The sequence below is a fragment of the Mus pahari genome, chromosome 11, assembly GCF_900095145.1.
Source record: "Mus pahari chromosome 11, PAHARI_EIJ_v1.1, whole genome shotgun sequence".
In the NCBI taxonomy this organism is placed as follows: domain Eukaryota; kingdom Metazoa; phylum Chordata; class Mammalia; order Rodentia; family Muridae; genus Mus; species Mus pahari.
This window is the reverse complement of record NC_034600.1, coordinates 33,875,085-33,899,016: the sequence shown is the minus strand read 5'-3', so window position 1 is coordinate 33,899,016 and position 23,932 is coordinate 33,875,085. Positions and strand designations below refer to the sequence as shown.

Sequence of the window (23,932 nt, the reverse complement as noted above, 5' to 3'; positions counted from 1 at the left end):
TTGAGAACCACTGCTATAGAAACCAAAGCTAAAATTTAACCTCTTACTACTGAAACAAAGTACCACTGAGAATATAAACAAAACAACAACACAGTGACACACACCTTTCAAAAATAACTTTAAATATCAATTCTCCAATCAAATGACACAGGGTGGCTAATTGGATCAAGTAACAAAAGCCATTATCTGTTGTCAACAAGAAACTCAGCTTTAGACAGGACCCTGATATAATTGCTTCCTGAGGGGCTCTGCCAGTGCCTGACAAATCCAGAAGTGGATGCTCACAGCCATCCGTTGGACAGCACAGGGCCCCCAATGAAGGAGCTAGAGAAAGTATCCAAGGAGCTGAAGTGGTTTGCAGCCCCCTAGGAGGAACAACAATATGAGCTAACCAGTAAACCCCAGAGCTCCCTGGGACTAAACCACCAACCAAAGAAAACACATGGTGGGACTCATGGGTCCAGCTGCTTATGTAGCAGAGGATGGCCTAGTTGGTCATCAATGGGAGGAGAGGCCCTTGGTCCTGTGAAGGTTCTATGCCCCAGTGTAGGGGACTGCAGGGACAGGAAGCAAGAATGGGTGGGCTGGGGAGCAGGGAGAGGGGGGAGAGGATAAGGGATTTTCATAGGGGAGACTAGGAAAGGGGCTAACATTTGAAATGTAAATAAAGAAATATCTAATAACAACACACAAAAAAAGAAATGTAAATAAAGAAAATATCCAATAAAAAAAAAAAAAAGAAACTCTACGTACGAAAGCTTGAGACTCGTGGAGTCGGGGACGCCGCAGGTTGCCTGAGTCCCCCCCCCCCCAGAACACAGTAATGAAGCCAGGTCTCAGCCCCCGTGGGGGCGGCTTTGGTGGCAGAGGCAGTAGAGGAGGAGTCCAAGGAGGATTTGGCGGTGGAGGTCGAGGTCCAGGTGGCTCCAGGGAATGAGGAGGTGGAGGTGGCCGAGGTGGAGGCTTCTAGTCTGAGGGCAACCTCGGTCGAGGTGGTGGCCTGGGAGGCAAGAGAGGAAACCAGTCAGGGAAGAATGTGATGGTGGAGCCACATCAACATGAAGGTGTCTTTACCTGTCACGGAAAGGAGGGTGCCCTTGTCACAAAGAGTCTGGTCCCTGGAGAGTCTGTGTATGGAGAGAAGAGAGTCTCTATTTCAGAAGGAGATGACAAAATTGAGTACAGAGCCTGGAACCCCTTCCGCTCCAAGCTGGCAGCAGCGATCCTGGGCAGCTTAGACCAGATCCACATCAAGCCGGGGGCCAAAGTGCTCTACCTTGGGGCAGCCTCAGGCACCACCGTCTCTCATGTCTCTGATATTGTCAGCCCGGATGGTCTGGTCTGTGCTGTTGAGTTCTCCCACCACTCTGGCATGACCTCATCAACTTGGCCAAGAAGAGGACCAACATTATTCCTGTAATTAAAGATGCTCGGCACCCACACAAAAACCGCATGCTTATCGCAATGGTAGACGTCATCTTTGCCGATGTGGCCCAGCCAGACCAAACCCGGATAGTGGCCCTGAATGCCCACACCTTCCTGTGGGATGGAGGACACTTTGTGATTTCCATTAAGGCCAACTGCCTTGACTCCACGGCGTCAGCAGAAGCTGTGCTGGCATCTGAAGTGAAGAAGATGCAGCGAGAGAACACGAAGCCCCAGGAGCAGCTGACGCTAGAGCCTTATGAAGGAGACCTCGCTGTGGATATGGGTGTGTACAGGCCACCTCCCAAGGCGAAGAACTGAAACTCAGAGCTGTCTGGACTGAAGAAATGTGTGTTGCTACTGTTGCATGTGTGCCTTTGGATTTTTTGGGCCGGGGGAGATGTTTTGTTTTTCTTTTAAAAGACTCATCTGTCAAAAAAAGAAAGAAAGAAAGAAAGAAAGAAAGAAAGAAAGAAAGAAAGAAAGAAAGAAAGAAAGAAAGAAAGAAAGAAAAGAAAAGAAACTCAGTTTTAAAAGTAAGCTCTACCTTAGGTGGGTAAAAGTAATCAAATGGGACCAGGAATTTGCATAATAGGTATTGCCATCCTATATCTGACAAAACAGACTTCAAGCTAAAACTAATTAGAATGTATTTAAAAAGTGCACTTCATTTTAATGAAAGGAAGAACGAATCAAGAAAGCATTATCCTAAACATACCTGTACCAATTCCTGATGTACTCAGTTTCATAAAAAGTGTACCACTGATATTTAAGACACAGATTGGCATCAATCCATTAGCAGTACACGGTCTCTACACCACACCTTCTCCAATAGGCAGGCCATCTGGGCAAAAGATAAGCAGAGAAACCTCAGAACTAGATGGTGCCATACATGACAGAGCCTTAAGAGCTCGCTACAGCGTGTTTCACGTGACCGTCAGAGAATACGCACTCTACTCCGCAGACCACAGAAGCGTCTCAGGAAGAGACACAGAACAAACCTTAACAAAATCAGAAAGTCTGAAGTAATAACTCCGTGTATCCTTCCTAACCACAGTGCAGTAAAACTTAAAACAGTTAGCCAGACAGATCTATAGTAAATTCATAAACTCACAAGACTAAACAAGTCATCACTGAATGATGAAAAGTCAAAGACGTCAAGAAAGGCTCCTAACAGACCGCGCTCTCTTACCGCCAACATCATCCCTGCTCACACCTTTCGCAGCACAACTTCTAAGAGAACTATGGATACTACTGTTTACCCAGGTATTTGCTTTCTCAAAATTTTTAAATGTATCATCTTCACCTACATATACCATCCTCAGTGTATGCCTGTACTGCACAGCTCCTGCCAGGGTTACCCAGTGGCTGCTGTTAATTCCAGTGGCCCATCCCCATCCTATGCTTCGTGTGTTTATATGACCCAGACTGATATATTCTCCTCAAGACGATGAGTCTCTCATTTCTGTGACTCCACAATCCCACAATCAGCTTAACATGGTTCATAGGTACTTCAAACCCTCACAAAGACAACTATGTTATGGGGAGGATTTTCTTCCCCATTGTCTTCTCTACTCGATGTTCTGTGTGCATCTTGTATCTGTATAGGTTCGTCCTTCCTTAGATTAGGAAGGTTTTCTTCTGTGATCTTATTGAACATTTGGTCTATGCTGTTGACTTGGGATTCTTCTCCCTTATCTATTCCTATAACTTTAAGGATTGATCTTTTCATGATGTCCATATTTCCTGCATAGCCTTTTTCCTATTTTTTTTTCTTATTTCATCTAGTTCCTCTACTTAATCTTTGAGTCCCAACATTCTGCCTTTTGTTTGATTCATTCTGCTTGTAACGCTTTCCCTTAGTTCTCTAGTAGTGTTATTGAGTTTTTCCATCCCACCTGGAATTCCTTTTCAGTGTTTCTCTTGATTGAATTTTGTCTTTATCGTTTTCTTCACGTGTTGCCTTGAACATCACTCAGGCCATTGTTCACTTTAAGTTCATTGAGATGTTTTTGGTTTTGCTGTTGCTGGTATTTGTGTGTGTGTGTGTGTGTGTGTGTGTGTGTGTGTGCATACTCATTAATCTCCTTGAGTTTCTTGATGAAGTTTACAATTGTTCTTTTTAAATTCTGTGGTTTTGAGTTCATCTATGCAATTCTCACTGACAAACATCCCTGTAGGACTGCTGGATTTCAGGGGAATACCACCTTGATCTTTCATATTGTTTGTAGTTTTGTGATGATATCTGGATATCATTTTTTTGTTAGTTCTATGTCTAGTGCAGTCTCATCAGGTGATGACAGAGCACAGATATTTGGCTGGGTTCAGCATGAAGGTTGGATATGGCTTCGGTAAAATGAAGTCAGGTAGACTCAGGGGACTGGGCTGGCTGGCAACATCCGGGTCCTTGTACAAGCCTGGAGTTGGCCGTAGATCTCAGGGCTGAGATGGTGCATGGAAAGGGAGATTAGGAGGTCTCCTACAATAGATCCTGGTGCAAGATACACAATACTGGGGGTGGGGTGGGGAGGATGAATATGGAGCCCGAGGGGCCTGCAGGATTGGTTGGGAGAATATGGCCTAACCAGAGCCTTGATGAGGTCGGTGCAAACAGGTCTGGCTAAGCCAAAGAACTAGATGTGGGACACATGTAGACCAGGGAGTTGGGAAGTGTGTAAGAGTGGGAGGATCAGGAAGAATCATCTCTCTACTCCAGCATAAGATGTGCAAGACCCAGCTGAGCAGGGAGGTAGGATATGCTGCTCAAGGCAACTGTACATTGTTAAGAAATTTAATTTTTAATGTCCATTTCCTTACTGCTGGGTTTTTTAAAAATAAGTTTACTATTTTTAAAAAATATTCAAGGCAGTTTAACAAGTTTCGAGGGTCATTGTATTGAGCCCTGAGAGGATGTTAGAAGGGTTCTCTGGGAGCCAGAGGGAGAGAAGACTATCAAATGTTTGGGAAGAAATAGGAAGGAAGTCTGAATATAGGATTTCTTGGGAGCAGTGAGAACCCTCTTACAGTCTGAGGCCCGATGGAAAGTGAAGCCTGAGTTGCTGTTGGATGAGGTCAGGGCTCCAGGGGGATGAGTCTTTGGGGGGGGGGGGCATTAGTCCCACTGAAGGCAGCAGGTAAGAGCCTCAGCCAAGGATTACTCAAGACCAGGTTAGAGAAGTCTCAGGTAGAGCTGAGCTGTATCGTGATGGGAAGAAGTTTTAGCATCAGTAGTGACATTCTACAGTGATTGATCCAAATCTGGTAGGATCTCGGAAACAGCCTGGGACATGGACCTTGGGTGGTATTGGGCAATGAGTAGTAGATTGGCTGAGTTTCAGAGAAGCAGTCCTTGAAATATGATTTTGAAGTTTGGCATATTTTAAAACTTATAAGGGGGAAAGCAACTCTTGTGGTACTCTTTATATACTCTCAATTTGGGTTTGTTCCCTTTGGCCAGTGGGAGGGAAGATGGGCAAAGCCAGAGCTACACATAATTCATATTGACAATGCCACTGACTTAATGCATTTGCTTCTATTTGCTTTTCTGTTTCTGAGTACTTACCAAGTCTCTCCGCTGAAAGGGCGGGGATTCTTCTAAACTGGTCTGCTATTCCTTTGTAGATCTTACAAAATTGCGTAGTTCATCAGCAAAAGTTTATGAAGATAGAGGATGTCTGAGCACATTTAGGGGAATCACCGGGTGAAGTAGAGGTGATTGCGTTGGTACCTTTGTCTTGGCAAGAGCACACGGTTTTTAGAAGCCTTTGGAACCATTCACAGTCTTCAGAGTGGGAGTCACTTTCTGCCCTGGATGTTTTTCTTTGCTATCCAGGCATTTATCATCAAGGGTAAATGTTTTGATGCATTTGTGGAAGTGTCTGTAGTTTTTCCTTGTCAGGGTAAAGATCTCCTGAGACCTAGACTTAATGGGACACACAGCTGTCAGCTGGTTCTACCGGCAGATGCTGCCTCCCAGTGGTGCTATCACAGAGGCTTCTGCAGGCCACCCATTGCCTTTGCAGATGGCCTTTTGAGGAGGCATTGCTTCTCTTAACTCGCCTGCCCACACCCCACTTCCCAGCCCTGAGCTGCCACGTGCCTGCACCATGTTCCCAAACAGGTGACACAATTCTCATGGAAGCTCGCGTTTCTCTTCCAACATGGTGGGCCAGTGATGCAGGGGGTGAGAAGGCAGGCCTGACGGGATGGAGAGACTGATCAGGGCTTGAAGAACCACATTCACTTAATTCCCTGATAGCAAGAGACAGACAAAAGCCAGGGGCCATTTCTTTTGGTAAGTGAAGGAGTTCCAAAGGCCAATTGAGCCAGTTGAATGGAGTTTTTCAACTCTATACCTGATGAAGCTTGTAGGAGTCCTGGATACTGATTCAGATGCAGTTGTACATAAAAAGCCTGATTTCTCAACAGGTGTTGGAAGTGCTCTTTGTAGAGGAAATGGTTAACTTGAGCCCCAAGTCATGGTTAGTGTGGCATTTAAAGATCTCTGGGGCAGAGATACTCTCTAGGGAGTTAAGTTTGCTTTCTTGGTCATCAAATGAATGTTTTTGGATGGGGGCAAACTAAATCTAGTAGCTAAGAGTCTTCAAAGGCCACCAAAGATGAGAATGTCTACAAGCTATTTAAAGTTTGTTCTGGTATGATTTTCAAGATGGTGTGCATCAAAGTATTTCTATAAGGGGCTCTTTATACTCGTTAGTCTAAGAAACCTGACAGAAATGAACTAAAAAGCTATAGAATTAAATTCAGGAAGCTAGAGGTTTCCCACACTCTTTCCTCTAGTTAAGTTCTTATGTTGTAAGTGGTTCTGTACATGACAGACTTTGGTCTGTACCAAGCCCTTGGTCTTCCCAAGGAGATGAATCTATTTGCTAAATCAAAAATTTAAGTTATTTGTTCTTCAGATCTTTTAGGATAAGAAACTGACTGTATTTTAGCTGTACTTTAGAAAGGTGTTTTTATGAGACAAGGTATTAGTGTCTAGCACATACCAGCCTTGAACCTCCCGGAATCACATGCATGAAAGTGTATGCCACCCTCCCTGGATGAAGGCATGGACAACTTTTTGTAGAAGGACAATTATGTTCCTTTTATTGTTGTTTACTATCTATTGTTTTGCACCTTCCTCCCATATTTTCTTAAAAATATGTTTCTGGACCATGGGACTTGGATAGTGTTGGGCCGTGAGTGGCCATTGTGCTCGGTGGCTTGGAAGCAGTCTCCGAAGTGTTAAAGACTTTGAAGTTTTGTATATTTTGAAACTTTTTTTCTTTTTCTTTTTCTTTTTTTTTACTTTTATTTTTTATTAGATAATTTCTTTATTTACATTTCAAATGTTATCTCCTTTCCTGGTTTTCCCTCCAAGAACCCCCCATCCCCTTGGGGTGCTCATTTGATGCTTTCAATGTGGGTTCCCCCCCACCCCCCTTTCAGTTAGAGGTGGTGGTGGGAGAGATGGGCAAAGCCAGATTACAGGGAGTTCACATCCATGATTTTTGACGACTTCATGTATTCGCGTCCATTTGCTTTTCTGTTTTTTTAGTGCTTACGAAGTCTCTATGTTGGAAAAACTGGCAGTAGCCTGGTTGTGATGGAAAGACTTTTTTTTTTTTTTGACCTTTCATAAATGATACACTTTTAGCTTTTGAAAAGCAGGCCGGGCCATTCTATTCCCTATCACATGTGGTGGAACTCCTTTTGAGGTTATAGTCTAACATGTAGAAAGTAGGAAGGTTAAACTGACAGTATTATGGTTAAGAGGGTGACACTTGGGTGACACTTGAGGCTGGTGAGGTGGCTGAGCAGCCACTAAAGCCTGCCCCTTCCAAATTTCATCCCTGTATCCCACATACTCGAAGAAGGGTCTACCCCCATGACCTCCACATGTACTTTGTGTCACATGCATGTGCACAAACACACAGAACTAGCCAATGTAAAAAGGTATTTTGTAAAACCTTCCTCACAAGCTAAATAAATAGCCCAGTCTGGAGAGCGTTGATTCTGTGATGTCCAACTGCCTTAAGGTCCCAAGACTTAAGAGTGTTCCCCTGGGGTTTATGCTTCAGCGAGGGACTTGTGAGGTGAAACCACTGTGGCCCTATTTTCTCAAGCTCCCTTTGTGCTTAAGAAGTGTAGCATCTCATCTCCCACGCTGAGAGAGTGTGGAAACCCTCTGCTGAGAGCAGGATTGCCCTGATTAGTCCCACTCCGTAGACCCCCTCCCTCTCGCCCCCTCCTTCACAGCACATCTCCACCCCCCTGCCATCTCCTCCAGTGGAACATGCCAGTAGGAGCCAGGTCCCTTGTCTTGACATTGAGCTTGCTAGGCCATCTATCTCCCTCTTAAAGCTTGTTTCCATCAGCCAGTCAGAGCCCCTGGGGGTGTCCGAGTTATTTTGACTTCATGGAAATGACACCGAGTTTTAGTCAGCTCCGTAGGAGAAAGAGCAGGGAAGGAAATGCAAATACCACCAGTGGGGAAGGTTAAAGATTTATAAAAATTAGTGTTTGCGATGCATTAATGAGGCTGCTGCTGGTGGTGGTCTACATCTGTCACTGTCCTGTTTGGTTGTCATGTAGGTACTTAATCAATGCATATTGCCGGGGCTAAATTTATTTTCTTGTGTCTGCCTAGACAGATGATCTCTCTGTTCTCTGATGGTTCTGACTCTGGTACCTGTCTCAGACTTGAGTCTGAAGGGAAGGCGGTGGGGGAAGGCTCCTCCTTGCTTTGGAGTCATTTCTCACAGGGAAAGGGAGGGAGGGAGAGAGGGAGGGAGAGAGATAGAGACAGAGACAGAGACAGAGACAGAGACAGAGACACAGACACAGACACAGACACAGACACAGACACAGACACAGACACAGACACAGACACAGACACAGACACAGAGAGAACAATGACATCTAAATACCCATTTTCTTCCTGATAGGAACTCAGGGAAAGTCCTACTTAGTTGACTATTTGCACCCAAAATTCCAGAGTTGCCCATGTGATAGCAGCAGGAGGTGGGTCTCCAGGGTGATTAGGGACTCTTGTTTCACTCTTGTCTTACAAGGGATTAAGACCCTTCTAAGTGGGGTGTCAGTTGATCTGCCTTGTGCAGAAGCAGGTCACTATCAGACTGTACACCAGCTTCCCCTTTGTGAACTTCCTAGCTCTGAGATTATGAGAAAGAATTTTTTTTTTTTTAATTTTTATAACTTACCCAGTTTTAGGTTCTGAGTAAGAAACCGTGACCAGTGTAAATTCTTAGTACTGCACAATATTCAGCTTCGGGAAGGATTCTGTGTTGTCTCAGGCATCTCACCCGCCTGCTAAGGAGAGCCATGTGTAAATGATAAGCTGGATGCATGGGCAGTGATGTTTGCCGTGCATGGATGCAAACACTCCATTGAACACTCGGTTTTAATCTACTATTCTTTAAGGAAGGGGGTGCTTCCATTTTTTCTCTAAGTTACTCTAAAGGATGGAAACCTCCCTGAAGTCAGATTAAGGAAAAAAGTTTAGCCCAGTCTAATAAATTTAAACCTTCTTATTAAATAATTGGAGCTAGGTAGCCCACCACGGCTCTCTCCGCGCTCTGGTTTCTAGGATTATTAATGCATGAGGGCTTGCTTGGTTGATTTCCATTCTCTTCTACTAGTCTTTGGCTATACGGGTACAGGGAAATAACATGTTTATTTGTTTGTTTGTTTGTTTTTAAGGAAAGCAGTAAGTTGTGCGTGTACTCAGAGTGGTATGAAAGGGAAATGAACTGATCTTTTCTGGATCCCCATTCCATTCCAGGGCTGGAGCCGTGTGGCTCAGTGGTCAGTATCGTCTTGCTGACCACGTGTGTGACCCTGGGCTTGAGGTTCGATCTGAGCCACGCCAACCAAACAAAACAAGGTCCATCCCAAGCCCTTCTTGTTGTTTTTGTTGCTTTGGCCACCTTTTCCTCACTCCCCAGGTGCCCATCTTCCTGGATCCCCCACCACACACACGCACACACACACGCACACACGCGCACACACACACACACACGCGCGCGCGCACACACGCACACGCGCACACACATGCACACACACATGCGTGCACACACACACTCACACGCATGCACACACACGCACGCACACGCACACACACATGCACGCACACACGCACACGTGCACGCGCGTGCACACGCACACACACATGCACACACACACACACTCACACACACACACACATGCACACACACACATTTCTCCATGGGTAAATTGCTTCTGCATTTCATTGCTTATAAACCTGTTACTCCTTTCACTTGTTGATAGATTCCTTGAGAACTTTTCTTTTGTCTCCTCACAGCAAATCCCACACACTGCAAGTACTAAGTGCTCAGTAGCAGAGTTGCTAAGTAGCCTGCAGTGTACCCAGTTACCTCTTAGGTAAAGAACTGCTATTTTAGTATATGTACATTCAATGCCGTATTTAGGCAATACATGCAGTTGTATATTTGAATTCAGATTTCTTTAGGCTTCCTTCGTTTGCATGTGGCCATCCTTTCTTGAAACATTACAATGATTCTATATTTCGGCCTCATCAGACATGTTGCCTCATAGGTCTTTGTGAGCCAGGAACGGCAGTGGGCGAGAGACATGATACACCGGCATTAATACATCTCCACCAACTTCTTTATTACACTGGAATCGGGACCATCTTTGTAGATGACAGACTGCAGACAGATCTGATGTGTGATACGCTTGGCAGTGTGTGAAAGTTAGTGTGCATATCCCTTATCGTGATGACTTCTGACACCCACAGTGTTCTCTGGGGATTCAAATAGCTGAAGAATAAATGCACTAAAGGAATGGCTAGTGGAAAATGATCAGGCCTTCAAGCTTGAGGGACGACCTTTGGGAGGTGGATTGGAATAGCCAGTTGGTAACCTTCCCTATCTCAGCCTACGATTTCCCCATAAACATGACTGACTCCTCTCTCTCTCTCTCTCTCTCTCTCTGTCTCTCTCTCTGTATCTCTCTCTGTCTCTCTCTGTGTGTCTGTCTCTCTGTCTCTCTGTCTCTTTCTCTCTCTCTGGCATGTTAAGTTGCCTGGTGATAGTGTTATTGTAAAATACAAAGCAGTGACCTCAGCGCTCACAGCTACTTCATGTCGTGGGAGATTTCAGAAGTAGTCAGTGGCTAATAGAGCAGAAATGGAAAGGCTGAATTCCTGCCCCACACCTGCCATTCATTGTCAGACAGAGCTGAGGCAATCATGATGCTAATCTGGGCTTTGAGTTTCCTTTCCTTAAATATAAGGGCACTCTTATGGTGTACTGTATAAAGCACGTGGGTATTTGTGAAGATTTAATTCACAGCATAAGCTTGCAGCTTGGATAACAATGTCCCCATAGAGCTTGTTGTTTTTAAACCAGATGGATTTGGCAATTACTAACTTTGGAGAACAGTTTCTCCGGTTCTGACTGAGACCTCTCAAACCAGAAATAGGGACCTCGAAGTATTTGTCATTAAGGCAAGAGAGGAGACCTGTATGTTATTTTGAAGCAATGTTTGTTTTATAACCATACAAAACAAACCATATAAAACTTGTTCTCGATTTCTTGTTTATAATCCATTACTCAACATTAACAAACATTTCTTAAGGCAAAAAATAAAAAAGTAAAAAAAAAAAAAAAAACACCCTTAAGGGATTATATATAGGCATCATTATTGTGGAAGAACTCGAAATCTGTTTAGAGTAGGCCCAGCCGGGAATTGTTAGTGATTCTAAGAAAATACACATAGTAACACATGCTATGTGAAAGGGGCTGTGTGTAGAGATTTCCTTGAATAAGTAGGAAGCTTGATAAAGAATTTGGGCCCAGCTGGAAATGTCTGCATATTTGGTGTTGTGGCGTTTATCCCCTCTAAGGCTGATCTTGTTCTGTTCGTTTATCTTGCAAGGCTCCTGATCCCCGATTTCTCCTTGACTTCTATAACTGTTCAGATGTAGGACAACTGTCAGCAGTGTTTAGCGTCACAGGCCCGTGGGTGACATTCAGCAACATCAATCAAAGCATCTGGTCACGGAGGGAGGGGGATGTTATTGAGTAGGCTTCATAACTTCTTTGAAAAGCAAGATAGTCAGCACAAGTCGTTTTCTCATCTATTGAGGGTAGGCAGCTCCCTCTGAAATCTGCGGTATATTGTGGAGGTGGAGGACTCTTACACACGCTTCGTAAAAGATAAAAATCAAAGCCAGAGAAGCAGCAAGGCAGCTTCCATTTAAAGTTTAAGGCCCCTGAGGTGGGTGGTGGTGGTGGTGGTGGTGGTTGTCATGAAACAAAGAAGGGAATCAAATTTCACTATTCTAGACTATGTGGTACTCTATGGAAGACAACAAAGGATGAAGTATCCTGGAGAGAAACACAAATGAAACAGGAGGTGTAAGTGCTACTCTGCAGAAGTGCAGTGCATTCTGGGTATGGGCTGTGGCGCTATGCTGAGTGTGATGTAAGCCGCAGCAGCCTCAGAGGGCATGGGATTCTCAAGGTGGCAGAATGTATGGTACCTAGAAATCGGTATAACCCAACTTGTGCACGCACCTGGAGAACGTGTTGTGATGGAGGAGTCTGAGGAGTAGCTCTGGTTTAAAAGTATAGCTGCTTTTCCAACGGTACCCCCAAAGGGTGATGTGTCTAGAGGGGACCTGGACTGCAGTCTGTGTGCGCAGCAAGTATTATGCACTTTGCATATGTTTGTCCACTCCTATCATTACTAGATGTGAGGGAAATCACGTTTGGGGGTGGGGGGAGAAGCTGCTCACCTAGGGCTCCCTAGCTAGTGAATGTGGAGGCAGAATGCAAGCCAGTGCCTGCCTGGCTGCTTGCCCACCTGGCTATTGGAATGAGAATCAGTGTTCCCAAGGTGCCCAACCCTGGGAAGGGCTTTTTCCATCCTGGGCATGGCACAAGCAGGATCCTTACAGGGAAGAGGTTTAGGAGGGAGAGCATAAGGGATGCCAGGTTATTGTTTATTGTGGGCCTTTGCTTTGTCTTGCACAATAATACTTTCTTTATTTAAATCCCCAGTTAGTTCACCTTGTGAAATTACCATCTCCAGTTTGTAGTACATTTTTTTGCAGGCAATTGAAGCTTCAAAGTCAAAGAGCCCGGGCAAGGTCAGACAGCTACCACAGGGCCAAGGGGTTTGAGTGGAGTATGTGAAGCGCTTTCCTGGGGCCCAGCAGTGTGGAACTGGAATCCACTTCCTGAGTTAGAAATCAGTCCCTGGTTCTGGCAAAGCCAATGACTACACTCCAATGGAAGGAAGTCATGGTAGGATGCCAGGCACTCGGCTGAGAACACGCCCGGTGGGTATGGAAGAGGTGACATTTAGTGATCATCTTGAGGGGGGAAGGTACTGGTCCTCAGGGAGATTTCAGACCAGGGAGAAGGAGGCAAATATGCAGAGGGAGACAGAAGGAAGGAAGTGGGCTGACAAGCGCCTTAACAGCCATTCCACATATCCACAAAATGACTCTGAGAAAAAAAAAATTGTTCTATTTATTTGCCTTTTCCTTCCATATATCTTGCCAGCAGCATTCATCAATATCTGTCATTTCCCAGGGGGCTTAGACATGTCTAGCAATTCATTCTACTGAATTATATTTCAATACCCGAGTGGAGGTAGGCCAGATCGCGCAGGTTAACTCTGACCTCTGCCCGGTGTCTCTTAGCTGCCACTGTCACAGTGCCACCACGCACCTCCTCCATGCCCTTGCTCACACAGTCTTCCGGTGTCCATGGCTTGTTACAGCGTCCTTATTAAACAGGGCTCTGTTTATCGCTGCCTTACCAAAAAAAAAAAAAAAAATCTATTTCCAGTAGCCACTTTGCCTTTGATCTGTGCAAATAGAGCTCAGGGCCAAACTAATATTTATTTACTTTTTAAGAATTTTAGATCCAAGCAGGCACCGCCCAAGGGGAGACTGCCTTGGTGATCTAGGCACAGTGGGAAGTCGGAGGCCACAGCTGGGTGATTTTGCAGAGTGGAAAGAGTGGAAGAATTTGCTGAGGGTTACTACAGACAAAGGCGGTGGTGGAGTTGAATTGTAGGAACATAGCTTACCATGCTGTGGCTCATGCATTAACCGATTTGCTCCTGATATCTATTCTTCTTAGGGGCAGGTTGAGAGGTAGTCGTGGTAGATGGTAAGAAAGTCTGCTTCAAGAACAAGTTAAGGGAAAACAAGCAAAAGGCCAAATGAATTTCTCTGTAAGTACCATTTGGAGTTGTTCTCTTTAAAAATGTACTGTGTGTTGGCATTTTTGCCCTGTCATGATAAAATGGCATGAGTAACAGGCTGGCTGTATTAGATTGGGTGTGCAGAACGGCTGCATCTTTGAACTGCCTTACCACAGTACCTGTACCAAAAGTTAGGTTTGATTTAGAACTAAAGCTGTGATTGACAGTGGCCGTGGCAGCTGCAGAGACCTCTATAGCCTTGTGGTTTGTCCAAAGGCTTTGAATTCCATACTGTAGGTATATGAGTTCTGCCATTTCCCAGAGTTCCTAGCGCTCTGACAGCATGGTCCTGGGCTTCAATCACTCTCCGAGACTTTTTGTCATCCACCCAGTCTATCTAGGTGTATGAAATTGTTAACTTCCAAAGAATGCTGATGCCAGCTTCCTGTGCTGTAAGTGTCTTTCAAAGCCTTGTTCTTGATTAGGTCACCAGATATTTATTAGTACTGCCTAGCTATTCTATGTTAAATAGAGAATGCTGTCAATGGTACTACAGAATCTAGATGGCAGTGTTTTGGATGAATCTGAGTCACATGGCGAATGTAGAGAGGACTCCAATGCCTAAGACCTAGTAGGCCCATATCAGCTATGATAGCACCATCCAAAGCTATGTGTATGTGCTTGTATTCTGCTTTCCATTTCTGTGTCAGCTGGAGACTGCTGGTGAGTGAGCAGGGATACCAAGGACCGAGCTTCAAGGGTGAGCTCTGGACTTCTCTCATGTCAAAAAACACAGAATTTTTCAAAAAGGATTGCGAAGTAGTACAGTATAGAAATCAATGGAACTTAACACTGTGGTCACACATCTGCTGGTTTTCCAAGCTGTATTTATTTATGCCATTGAGAAGAAGAATGAGTTAGCAGAATTGTTGATGCCTTCTAGTTGTTCCTTTGCAATGGGGACAAGAAATTGGAAGGCAGTCACCCATACGAGAAGGAAGATGAAGGGAGCCGTGTTCGCGTGTTGTCGTAGCAGTGGTGAAGATGAATAAAGGAGGCTGTAATTGCTGTGGGGATGAGGGTCATGACGACAAGGGAGCAAATGTTTAGGAGTGAGCAATGGGGCATGGAGGAAGGATCTCTGTGCGATGATGGAGGATACCCAGGCAGTGATGATGGAGGATACCCAGGCAGTGATGATGGAGGATACCCAGGCAGTGATGATGGAGGATACCCAGGCAGTGGCTGCTGAGTCATCAATTCTGTCCAGATCCCGCCAGCAACTTAGCGTGGGGCTTACCCTTTTCTGAAGTTTGGAGAGCACTTGAAAAGTTCACTTTCCCTGCTTGTGATGGGAAGGGTGTGGGTTATTAAGTATAATTTGCAATAGGGGGAGTTGATGTGGATTGTGTAGCTATCTGCTTTGATAAAGCCCAAGTATCCCATTGGGTTTTTTCCTAAAAGAAAACAGGGATTTAAGCAGAGGTGATTTTTTTTTTTTAATAGGTAGTGAAAGATACACAATATACTCTAATGTCTTAAACATTTTTAAGTGTTTGATTTAGTCACATTTAATACATTTATGTCGTACAACCACTGTCGTCATCCATCTCTGGAACAGTTTTACCATCCCACACTGAAAGTCTATGTGCTTTATGTGAGGATTTCTCTCTCTTCCCCCAAACCCAGAAGCCATCGTTGTACTGTCTCAGTGAATTGACTATTCCAGGTGCTTTATGGGAAGGGAATTGTATAACATCTATCTAGCCTTGTGTGACTAGCTTATTTAATTTAGCATGATGTCTTTATGGTTCATCAATGTTATAGAATTTCATTCCACTTATAGGCTAGCATTGCGTTGCATTGATAAACTTTACTCATTGGTGGATGTGTGGCTTCTCTTAGCTCACAGCATTACTGCTACTTGGAAGATGGATGCATAGATGTTTGCAGCCTCGCTTTCACATCCTTCGTAGATGTCCCTACAGGGGAGTTAAGCAGGGGAAATTTTACTAGGCAGTGTGGAGGTTGGGATGGTGCAACTGTGGCCTTTTCCAGAGTGCTGGTGAGTACAAGGTTTCAGGGGACTACTGTGGAGTTTCAGGGAATGCTAAAGGGACTAACGAACAGGCGGATATCCAAAAACATATTAACCTATATTCTGTAGTACCATTTCCAGTGTATAGTATGAGAGGTGAGCTTGCTTAGCATCTGGCTGCTCCTTTAATAACGGGAGAACTGGCTGAGACATCCCCCCCCAAAAAAAAATGCATGGTCCAATTTGTCTGCTCATGGCCAATACCATCCCAGCCTTCATGCTTCGTTCTTATCCCCTAACCTCTGGAAGGACTCCTCCTTTCTCTTTACATCCCTAATAAGGTTCTCCCGTGTTCTCAGAACCCACCATGAAAGAGCAAGGCATTGGCCACACCAGCAAGCTTCTTGGTTGCTGCCTTAGAGAGAGATGAAGACTTCTTTTTCAACACTCTCAAGTATAGCTCAGTACCAGAAGCCAGACTGAAGCGGTATTTTTAAATGTAGTCATTCAGTCTTCCTTTTCCTTTGATATCCCGGTTATAATCCGAAAGAAATAACCCCAAAGGTAAGACTGTAGACTGATGGCTAAATCTACGAGGCCCTCCAAGTGAGATGGAACATTTTTAATGGGAGCTTTCAGATCTAGTCAGGTGCCATGATTCCCCAATGATAAAGGAGCTCTCTGGAGGCTATATTTAATTCTTTATATGGCCATTCTGCTGAAAATTATTGCTGACTCGCTGTTTTCCTGTTTCGGAGGGACAGTTCCACCTATGGGGTGGTTTGAAAGCATGTATCTCCTGCCTGAGAGCACGCATCCATAAAGTTGCTGGCTTTACCCTGTCGTGGAATTTAGGGTCGTAACAAAGGAAAGCATATTCCAAGAGAGGCCAATATGCGCTTAGGTAGAGCCAGGACAGGGCCTGCATCTATGCTCAGTAATATTCATGTTATTGTGTAGCTATGGATGAACGCAGGGTCCCTGCTCGCTCGCTCGCTCTCTGTGGCCAATACAGCCATAGTATCTGCTGTCAGTAGTCCAAATGGCCCAGACTTGATAGTTTCTGGTATCAATCTGGGCAACTGATTTCAGCTTTAATATAGACTTGTGTTTTGTACCACCACATTTCTGGTTTGGTCAGTAGAGGCTATTTAAGGAGAGTTTTAATGAACCCGGTGGGGTTTTAGAAACATGTTTTCAAAGAGCGTGGCGCTAACCAAGGTTCCAGTTGTGACAACAAGCTCCATTTGGTATTAAAATGAGAAGCCAGATTGCTAAGCAAGCTCACCTCTCCTACAACACATTAGAAATGGTATTATCCATTAATTTCCACCCTGTGCAGCCGAACAATACTGTTGACAGATGCTAATTTTCTTAAACCGTAGGCAGCAAATGATGCATGAATGTAACAGCAACACACTTTTCAGAAGCCCTTGGTAGTCATCAGAAAGTAGATTTATATGAAGTTTGATGTGATCGCTACCAGCTATGGTGCTGTGCTAGTGCCTTCTAACGATCGCCTTAGACCCATCTGCTATTCTCGTTCCCCGATTAACACTAATGGGGGTCCAGGCAAAAATGATGTATCCCATGTGTTGTATTAATTTGTAGCATTTGTGTGATTCTTTAGGATAAGATCTATGCAAGAATAATGACATCTGGGATCCAACCTATTACGTGATATATAAACATCTCATCGTGTACATGTCTGTGCAGTTACTAATTAATTTTCCTTGTATCTTAACTTGTATTTTTTTTTCTCATTGTAACCTCTATTATATTCCTTGCATCTGAAGCCAATCTGATTGAGTGTTGAAGTCTATAGCGTATTTCTGACTGGGATTTACATCAACCCTGTTTGTCTTCCTCCTCTTTACAAATGAGGAGCCCGGGGCTTGGAGAAGGTTGTGCCATGAGTAAAAGAAATCAGTTTTGGCATTCAGTCCTGAGACTCAACATCCGACCTTAAAGCTACCCACAGCTAGAGTAGATATCACTTACCCCAGCTGCCAGCATCCTCTACATTCTGTTAGGTATAGTCAAGAGAGTCAAGGATACTTGCAAGGACGGTGGCTGGTTGGTTATTAAATCCAAGTGTCATCTGCTGGGTTAAGCTCTGTTGAGATAGCAAAGGAACCGAAGGCATACCTGTGTTCTTTGTAATGAGGTAGAATCTATGTATGAGAGCGGTTACTGAGATACGGAATTAACTTTAATAGTAATGTCAGCAAAAAAGCAAGGTAGCACTCCGGTCTCACTGCCTCTCCTTTAACAAAAGGCAGATCTTCAAAGGGAAGGTCAGCATGAATGAACAAAGGGCCCTGGTTTTGGTTCCTTCTGTGCATTCCTTCTGCTGTTTCTGGGTTCTGTGTAGAGTCCGGTTTTCCCTCAGCCCAGTGATCTGAGATCAGATCCAGCCCCCCATATGGAGGATTCGCCAGGAGCTGTTGGCTGTGGGGTGGAGGCTCCTCATGGTTCCCCTTCGCTCCGATTGCCCATCAGATCTCTTCCTGACTCTAGACTTCCTTATCCACTCTTCCACCCTCGTGATATCATCAATCACTTAGCAACTGTCATTTGGAGGGCCGGAAGGAAGGCACTTGGGGTTGGTTTGCTGAGTTAGACTATGGAATGCATTTTTGACAAAAACACCCAAAGCAAAATTATAAAATGTTCCATGTAGAAACAGGACTGTTCACTGCAGCCCCATACACCCGCCAGCCAGCTGTATGTAACCTAAGCTTGACGTTTGGAGCCCTTTCCAGGTTCATGTACAATGGAAATGTTTGCAGCCACAAGTCAATGCTTACTTCTTTATTTAGACTTCTGAGTTGAACTAGCAAACCTCACGGTCTGGGAGATGAAATTCCAAATTCAACATTCTTCAAACTATGAAAGTTTTTTTTATTGTTGTTGCATATGTGTATGCTCACATGCCACAGCCCCCATGTGGAGGTCAGAGGATAACTGGGGAGTAAGTTCCCTTCTTCCACCTTTATGTGGGTTCTGGGGACCAAACTCAGGTTGTCGGGCTTCCAAAGCAAGAGCCGTTACCTACTGAGCCATCCTGCCACACCCCCTGCAGATAATTTTAAAGTAATAAAATATAGGGACCTGAGGTAGAACTTAATGACAGAACACTTATCCGGAATCCACCAGACCTTGGCCTGGGCCTCATCTCTGGTTATAAGATATGAAAAGGTAGGCCTAGCATGTTCCTCCCTCCGCCAGAGAGAATTCTGATTTTGCTATTTCCGTGGAGAAATGTTAACTTATTTTAACATTACTCAGTATTGTACCTTCTGCTTTAAGTAAGCCGATTAAGAGCACAGCAAACCTAGGGTATTTTATCACAATAGTGGTGGAGGAGAACCAGGCTCTGTGATAGTGAGGCTGAAAAACTCCTCTGACACACAACTAGTAAGAACTGGGCACAGACACACACACACACACACATACACACACACATGCACACATGCACACACACACACACTTACACTTTCTTACACATAGAATTCACGAATTCTTCTTGATAAATAACTTATATTTTCTTGATAAATTTTCTTATCTTCTTGATAAATAACTTATATTTTCACCTAAGCATATGTGATAACTTTTTTTTTGCATTAGAACTGGGGTTTAGGCTTTTGTGCTTACACTATGCAATAAGTAAATGATCACTTTTGCAAAGTCAGAAACCATTTTTCCTTCTGTAATTAAAATGGAAAATTCTGAAAGCACTTTGTTTTTTTTTTTTTTTTTTAAGCATTAGATCTTTTATCCTGATGGTTGATGGGTAATGCCCATAATGCCTAGTTTCTATGGTGCCCATGATCTGCATGCATCATGGCGTTAAACTGCGTAATATGTCACAGTCATTATTAACTAGTCAGACATGCCTGTTAGGTGCCTGCTTGAGGGAGGGATCAGGTGTCCCTTCTGCTACAGGGTGAGCAGCTGTAGGCACTGCAGATTCTGATGGAGTCTCTACACAGGAGAGTCTTGTCTTCTTCTTCCTGTTTCTGGCAAGAAAATGCCCACTCTTCTTTGCTCTACGCAGTAAATGAGAGTCAAGTCACTGTTCTAGGGCTAAGGCAAAGCAGATAAAATCAGACAATGTTCATTAAGCATCGTTGGTCTGTTAATAGTTGTAGGCATTCTAGCTTTACCAAAGTAAAGAAACCGAACTCCCTTGTATTTTTTAGCAGCCTAGTTTGTGTTCAGAGTAAACTGCAGTGTAGATCTATCTATTCTAAAAGCACGTGTGTGTGTGTTTGTGTGTGTGTGTGTGTGTATGTGTGTGAGTGTGTATGTGTGCATGTATGTATATGTGTGTGAATATGAGTGTGTATGTGTGCATGTGTGTGTATGTGTATGTGAATGTGTGTGTATATGTGCATGCATGCGAGTGTGTGAATGTGTGTATGTATGTGAGTGTGTAGCTGTGTGTGTGAGCGTATGTATGTGTGTATGAGTATACATGTGTGTTTGTGTGTATGTGTGTGTGTATGAGTTCAAGGTTGATGGAGATTATACAGTGAGCTAGTCTGACCCTAATGTCCTGATTTATACAAATGGATGCCATCACGTACTTGATGGACAGGGCTGGACAGCCACCTGCACGTCACAGAGAAAAGCTGGGGAAAGGGACAGCAGTTCATTTCACCTTGAGAGATTGCCACCTCATCTTTTGTTCATCATGATGTCCACTTTGTAGCTCATTTCTAGATTGCTTTCCATATTAGATTGGCTTCAAATAGCATCATAAACACACCCCATTTATTTGTGTGATGCCGAGAACAACTCATGTATTTACATGCATTCTTAAAACATTCCTGTGGAATAGGCAGAAAAAAAAAAAAAGCCACTTCACCCTAACATAACGAAGCCCCCGTTCCCAGCAGACAAAGTGATTTCCTTGGGTTTCAGTGGGAAGTCAGGGGCAGAACCCACCATGGTGTCTCCTGACTTAATTAAAACATTTTTCTTTGTTCGCTACTCGTCAGCATAGCTACTGTGCATGGCAGAAGGAATGTAGAAGAAAGATGGCTTGGAATTGCCCACTGTGTCTGCAGAACTACACCGGTGCGCTGCCTCTCGCTGACTCTGTTTTCTTTTCTACTTTGAACAGGGAGGTACCTCCTTCCAAACCCGGTATCAGGACAGGCCTGGCCTGCCTCGGCGGAGACGTCCAACCTCGTGCGCATGCGCAGCCAGGCCCTCGGCCAGTCGGCTCCCTCGCTCACAGCCAGCTTGGTGAGTTGTGTGTGGTCAGAGTTACCCTGGCCATTGTCTCACTGTGGGCAGTTTCGCTGCTTCATGCTAACCACGGTTTGGGCAGTGGTCATGCCTGGCTCTCTGTGTGCCGGTTTCTTCCTGGCCATCCCCAAATGTGGAATACTTCTATTTGGTTCCATGTCTGCCACCGGGGCCCCAAGAACTGAAAATGTTTCTAGCCTTTAAAAAATCCAAACAAACAACAAAAAGCTTTCTAAAAAACCGAAAGCTGTGGTAAAGTCACGGGTTAAGAAAAGCATAGACGGCTCCAGTCTGTTTCTTATTTAGGTCCTTGCCCAACTTGCTTATCTTTTGTTGTGTGTATGTTTGTATGTGGTGTGTCCATATATTTATGTGAAAATGCACTACACAGTTCTTGAGTGACCTGAGAGTGAGATGTGTGTCCATCACACCCCTGTGCTTTGGCAGTTATCAGCCTGAATAATTTTTTCGCTGATAAAGACCCGTGTCGGCTTAACCATCTGGTTCAGTTTCACCAGCAGACTCAACTGTGTCCATTCTAATACCTGCCCCTCCACAGCACAGCATCCAGCCTGTGGTCCTGTGCATATCCAAGCACCCATCTCCTTGCTATCCTTTGATCTGGTACGCCCCCACACCCTTGCTTTGTCTTTGCTGACATCAACACTGTTGAAAAACAGTTATAGACACATTTTTATATAGGGCTTATCTGCTGTTTTCCCATAGCCAGACTCGGATGTGCACATTCCTGTTCCAAATTGAGAAGTGGTGATGTGTCCTCGAGACTTGTTCTTGACAGCTGCATGATGTGTCTCTGCCCCTCACTGATGTTAATTTGGATCGCCCAGTCAAGGCACTGCCTAGTTATTCTGTAGTTATTACCCCTGACTTCCCCTCTTGCAGTATAGGAGCAATCTGGGGAGGCTATGCAGGTAGTGTAGGCTATGCAGGTAGTGTAGGCTATGCAGGTAGTGTAGGCTATGCAGGTAGTGTAGGCTATGCAGGTAGTGTAGGCTNGCAGGTAGTGTAGGCTATGCAGGTAGTGTAGGCTATGCAGGTAGTGTAGGCTATGCAGGTAGTGTAGGCTATGCAGGTAGTGTAGGCTATGCAGGCAGTGTAGGCTATGCAGGTACTGTAGGCTATGCAGGTAGTGTTGGCTATGCAAATATGCTTCCTGCCGAAAACCTACCCAGCTCTTCAGCATCCGCTGGTGATCCTTGGAAAGTTCATTCTTTTTGATGTTGATTAGAAATGGTGTTAGCTAGGCACAGGCGTAGAGTGCTTGCCGAGCACGTAGGAAGTCTTGGATTTGATTTTCTGCACAGGAAAAAAAAAATGACCTTCTGGTACGAGCACTCCCCATATTTACTAGCTGGAATAGATAGATCTGTGTTTTTGTTGCTACCACAGAATTGGACTTTTCTCTTTTTCTTTCCCAGTGTAACCTTGATTTGTAACCGTTATGCTGATTAGATTTTTGTTTTCTTGCTGGATGTCTTTTTTAAAATGTATATATGTGTGTGTGTGCATGTAGTTACACATGTATGTACATGTACATGTATGCGTTCATGTGTGGAGGCCCAAACTTGATGTCATGGTCTTCCTTGGTCACTCTCCACTTTATTAGTCAGCGTCTCCTGCCAAATCTGAAGCTCACTAACTCCAGCTGGTATAACTAGCCACCGTGCCCAGGAACCCTGGCTCTGCCCTGCCAGTGCTGGGATTGCAGTCAGCTGTCTTGCTGAGTTCTGAGGTTCCAACCTTGAGTTCTTATGTTTCAGTGACAGTCACTATGTCTGCTGAGCATCTTTCCAACTCCTTCTCGGGCACTTACTGATCTTCTCTAACTCACATTGCAATTCTTTACAGCTTGGTCTGGGGACATGGTGCAAGGGCAGAATACTTCCTTAGCATGTGTGAGGCCCAGGGTTTATTTTTCTGCACCTGAACAAACAAAAACAAACCCATAAAACTAAGTGACAAATATACAAGTTACTTTTAAGTGGTAAAGTTACAGAATATGGTGATAGGTCTTTCAGTATCTCTTAATGAAAAAAAATGCAATAGTATATATAAATCTCTGTTCTGGTGTTTTATAATTTTACACACTGGCGATAAATTATGTTGGATATTGGGGTAAAATACAGTCTCTGGAGATTTGATTAGGTCTAGCCTCGAGTCCTGCCTTAGCATTAAGGAGATATGTAAACAGAGCAAGTCCCAAATATCAGGACCTCATCTGCAGCCGCAGAATGCAAAGACGTGTTAAAACAATCAGGGAAGCCCATTTTGACTCTGAAATTTCTGACCCTTCTTTCAGAAAACTTAGCAATCTGAATGCACGGAGCAGTGATCTCCGGAGAAGACGGTGACGTGGTTGGGGGCAGGATGGGACTCTTCCTTCAGCATCCCCCATACCCCATGCTAACTGGGTTGTTTTCCTTGGGGAATTTGTTAAAAGCTTCTTTTTCTGTGAGCATTTACCTTTTAAGACAGGAAGACTTCACAATTTATCATTTTTGACAGTGTGATTCTAACGCTGCAACCCTAATACTTGAATGGTAATATTACGGATGCGCTTGTAGGCAAGTAAATCATCCGGAAAAAAGCGACTCTGCTGTGAGTTCTCTGTTTTATTACCTCGTACAGGCGATCACATGCCCAGACACAATCTGACCTTTTCATTGCTAAAATGCATGCCAAACATGGGCATAGGGTGCAAAAATAAGAAATGTTAATAGAGAACACGAGAAAAGTGCCCCCTAAAATGTGCCAGATAACATTCTTAGTAGAGAATCCTTTAAATCATTAGTTGAGCTACTACCCACAAGCTTTATATGAAGCTTCAAGATGTGTTAGCTGAACTGCGGCTAAATTCAGACACAAAGGCCAGCATGAGCTTAGACCATTTACTGCTGGGGTGGTCAAGGTGTCCTGATAGGCAGAGATCTGTCAGTCTTTTTTTTTTTTTTTTTTTTTTTT

The 23,932-nt window shown here is 44.2% G+C and overlaps 1 protein-coding gene and 1 pseudogene across 8 annotated transcripts in view; both read left to right on the top strand.

Annotated features, from left to right (window-relative positions):
* The window catches only part of Mast4 (microtubule associated serine/threonine kinase family member 4), a 591,509-nt gene that overhangs the window by 173,838 nt on the left and 393,739 nt on the right, over positions 1–23,932 (top strand). For 7 of the 8 annotated variants that reach the window (XM_021208672.1, XM_029544159.1, XM_029544158.1 and 4 more), the window contains one exon: positions 20,823–20,947. In XM_021208672.1, the coding sequence (XP_021064331.1) occupies positions 20,823–20,947 (125 nt within the window). Of the gene's footprint in view, positions 1–13,606; positions 13,684–20,822; positions 20,948–23,932 lie in introns of those variants that run through there. The other variant, XM_029544163.1, reaches the window with a different exon arrangement.
* On the top strand, positions 824–1,773 carry LOC110329105 (annotated as a pseudogene).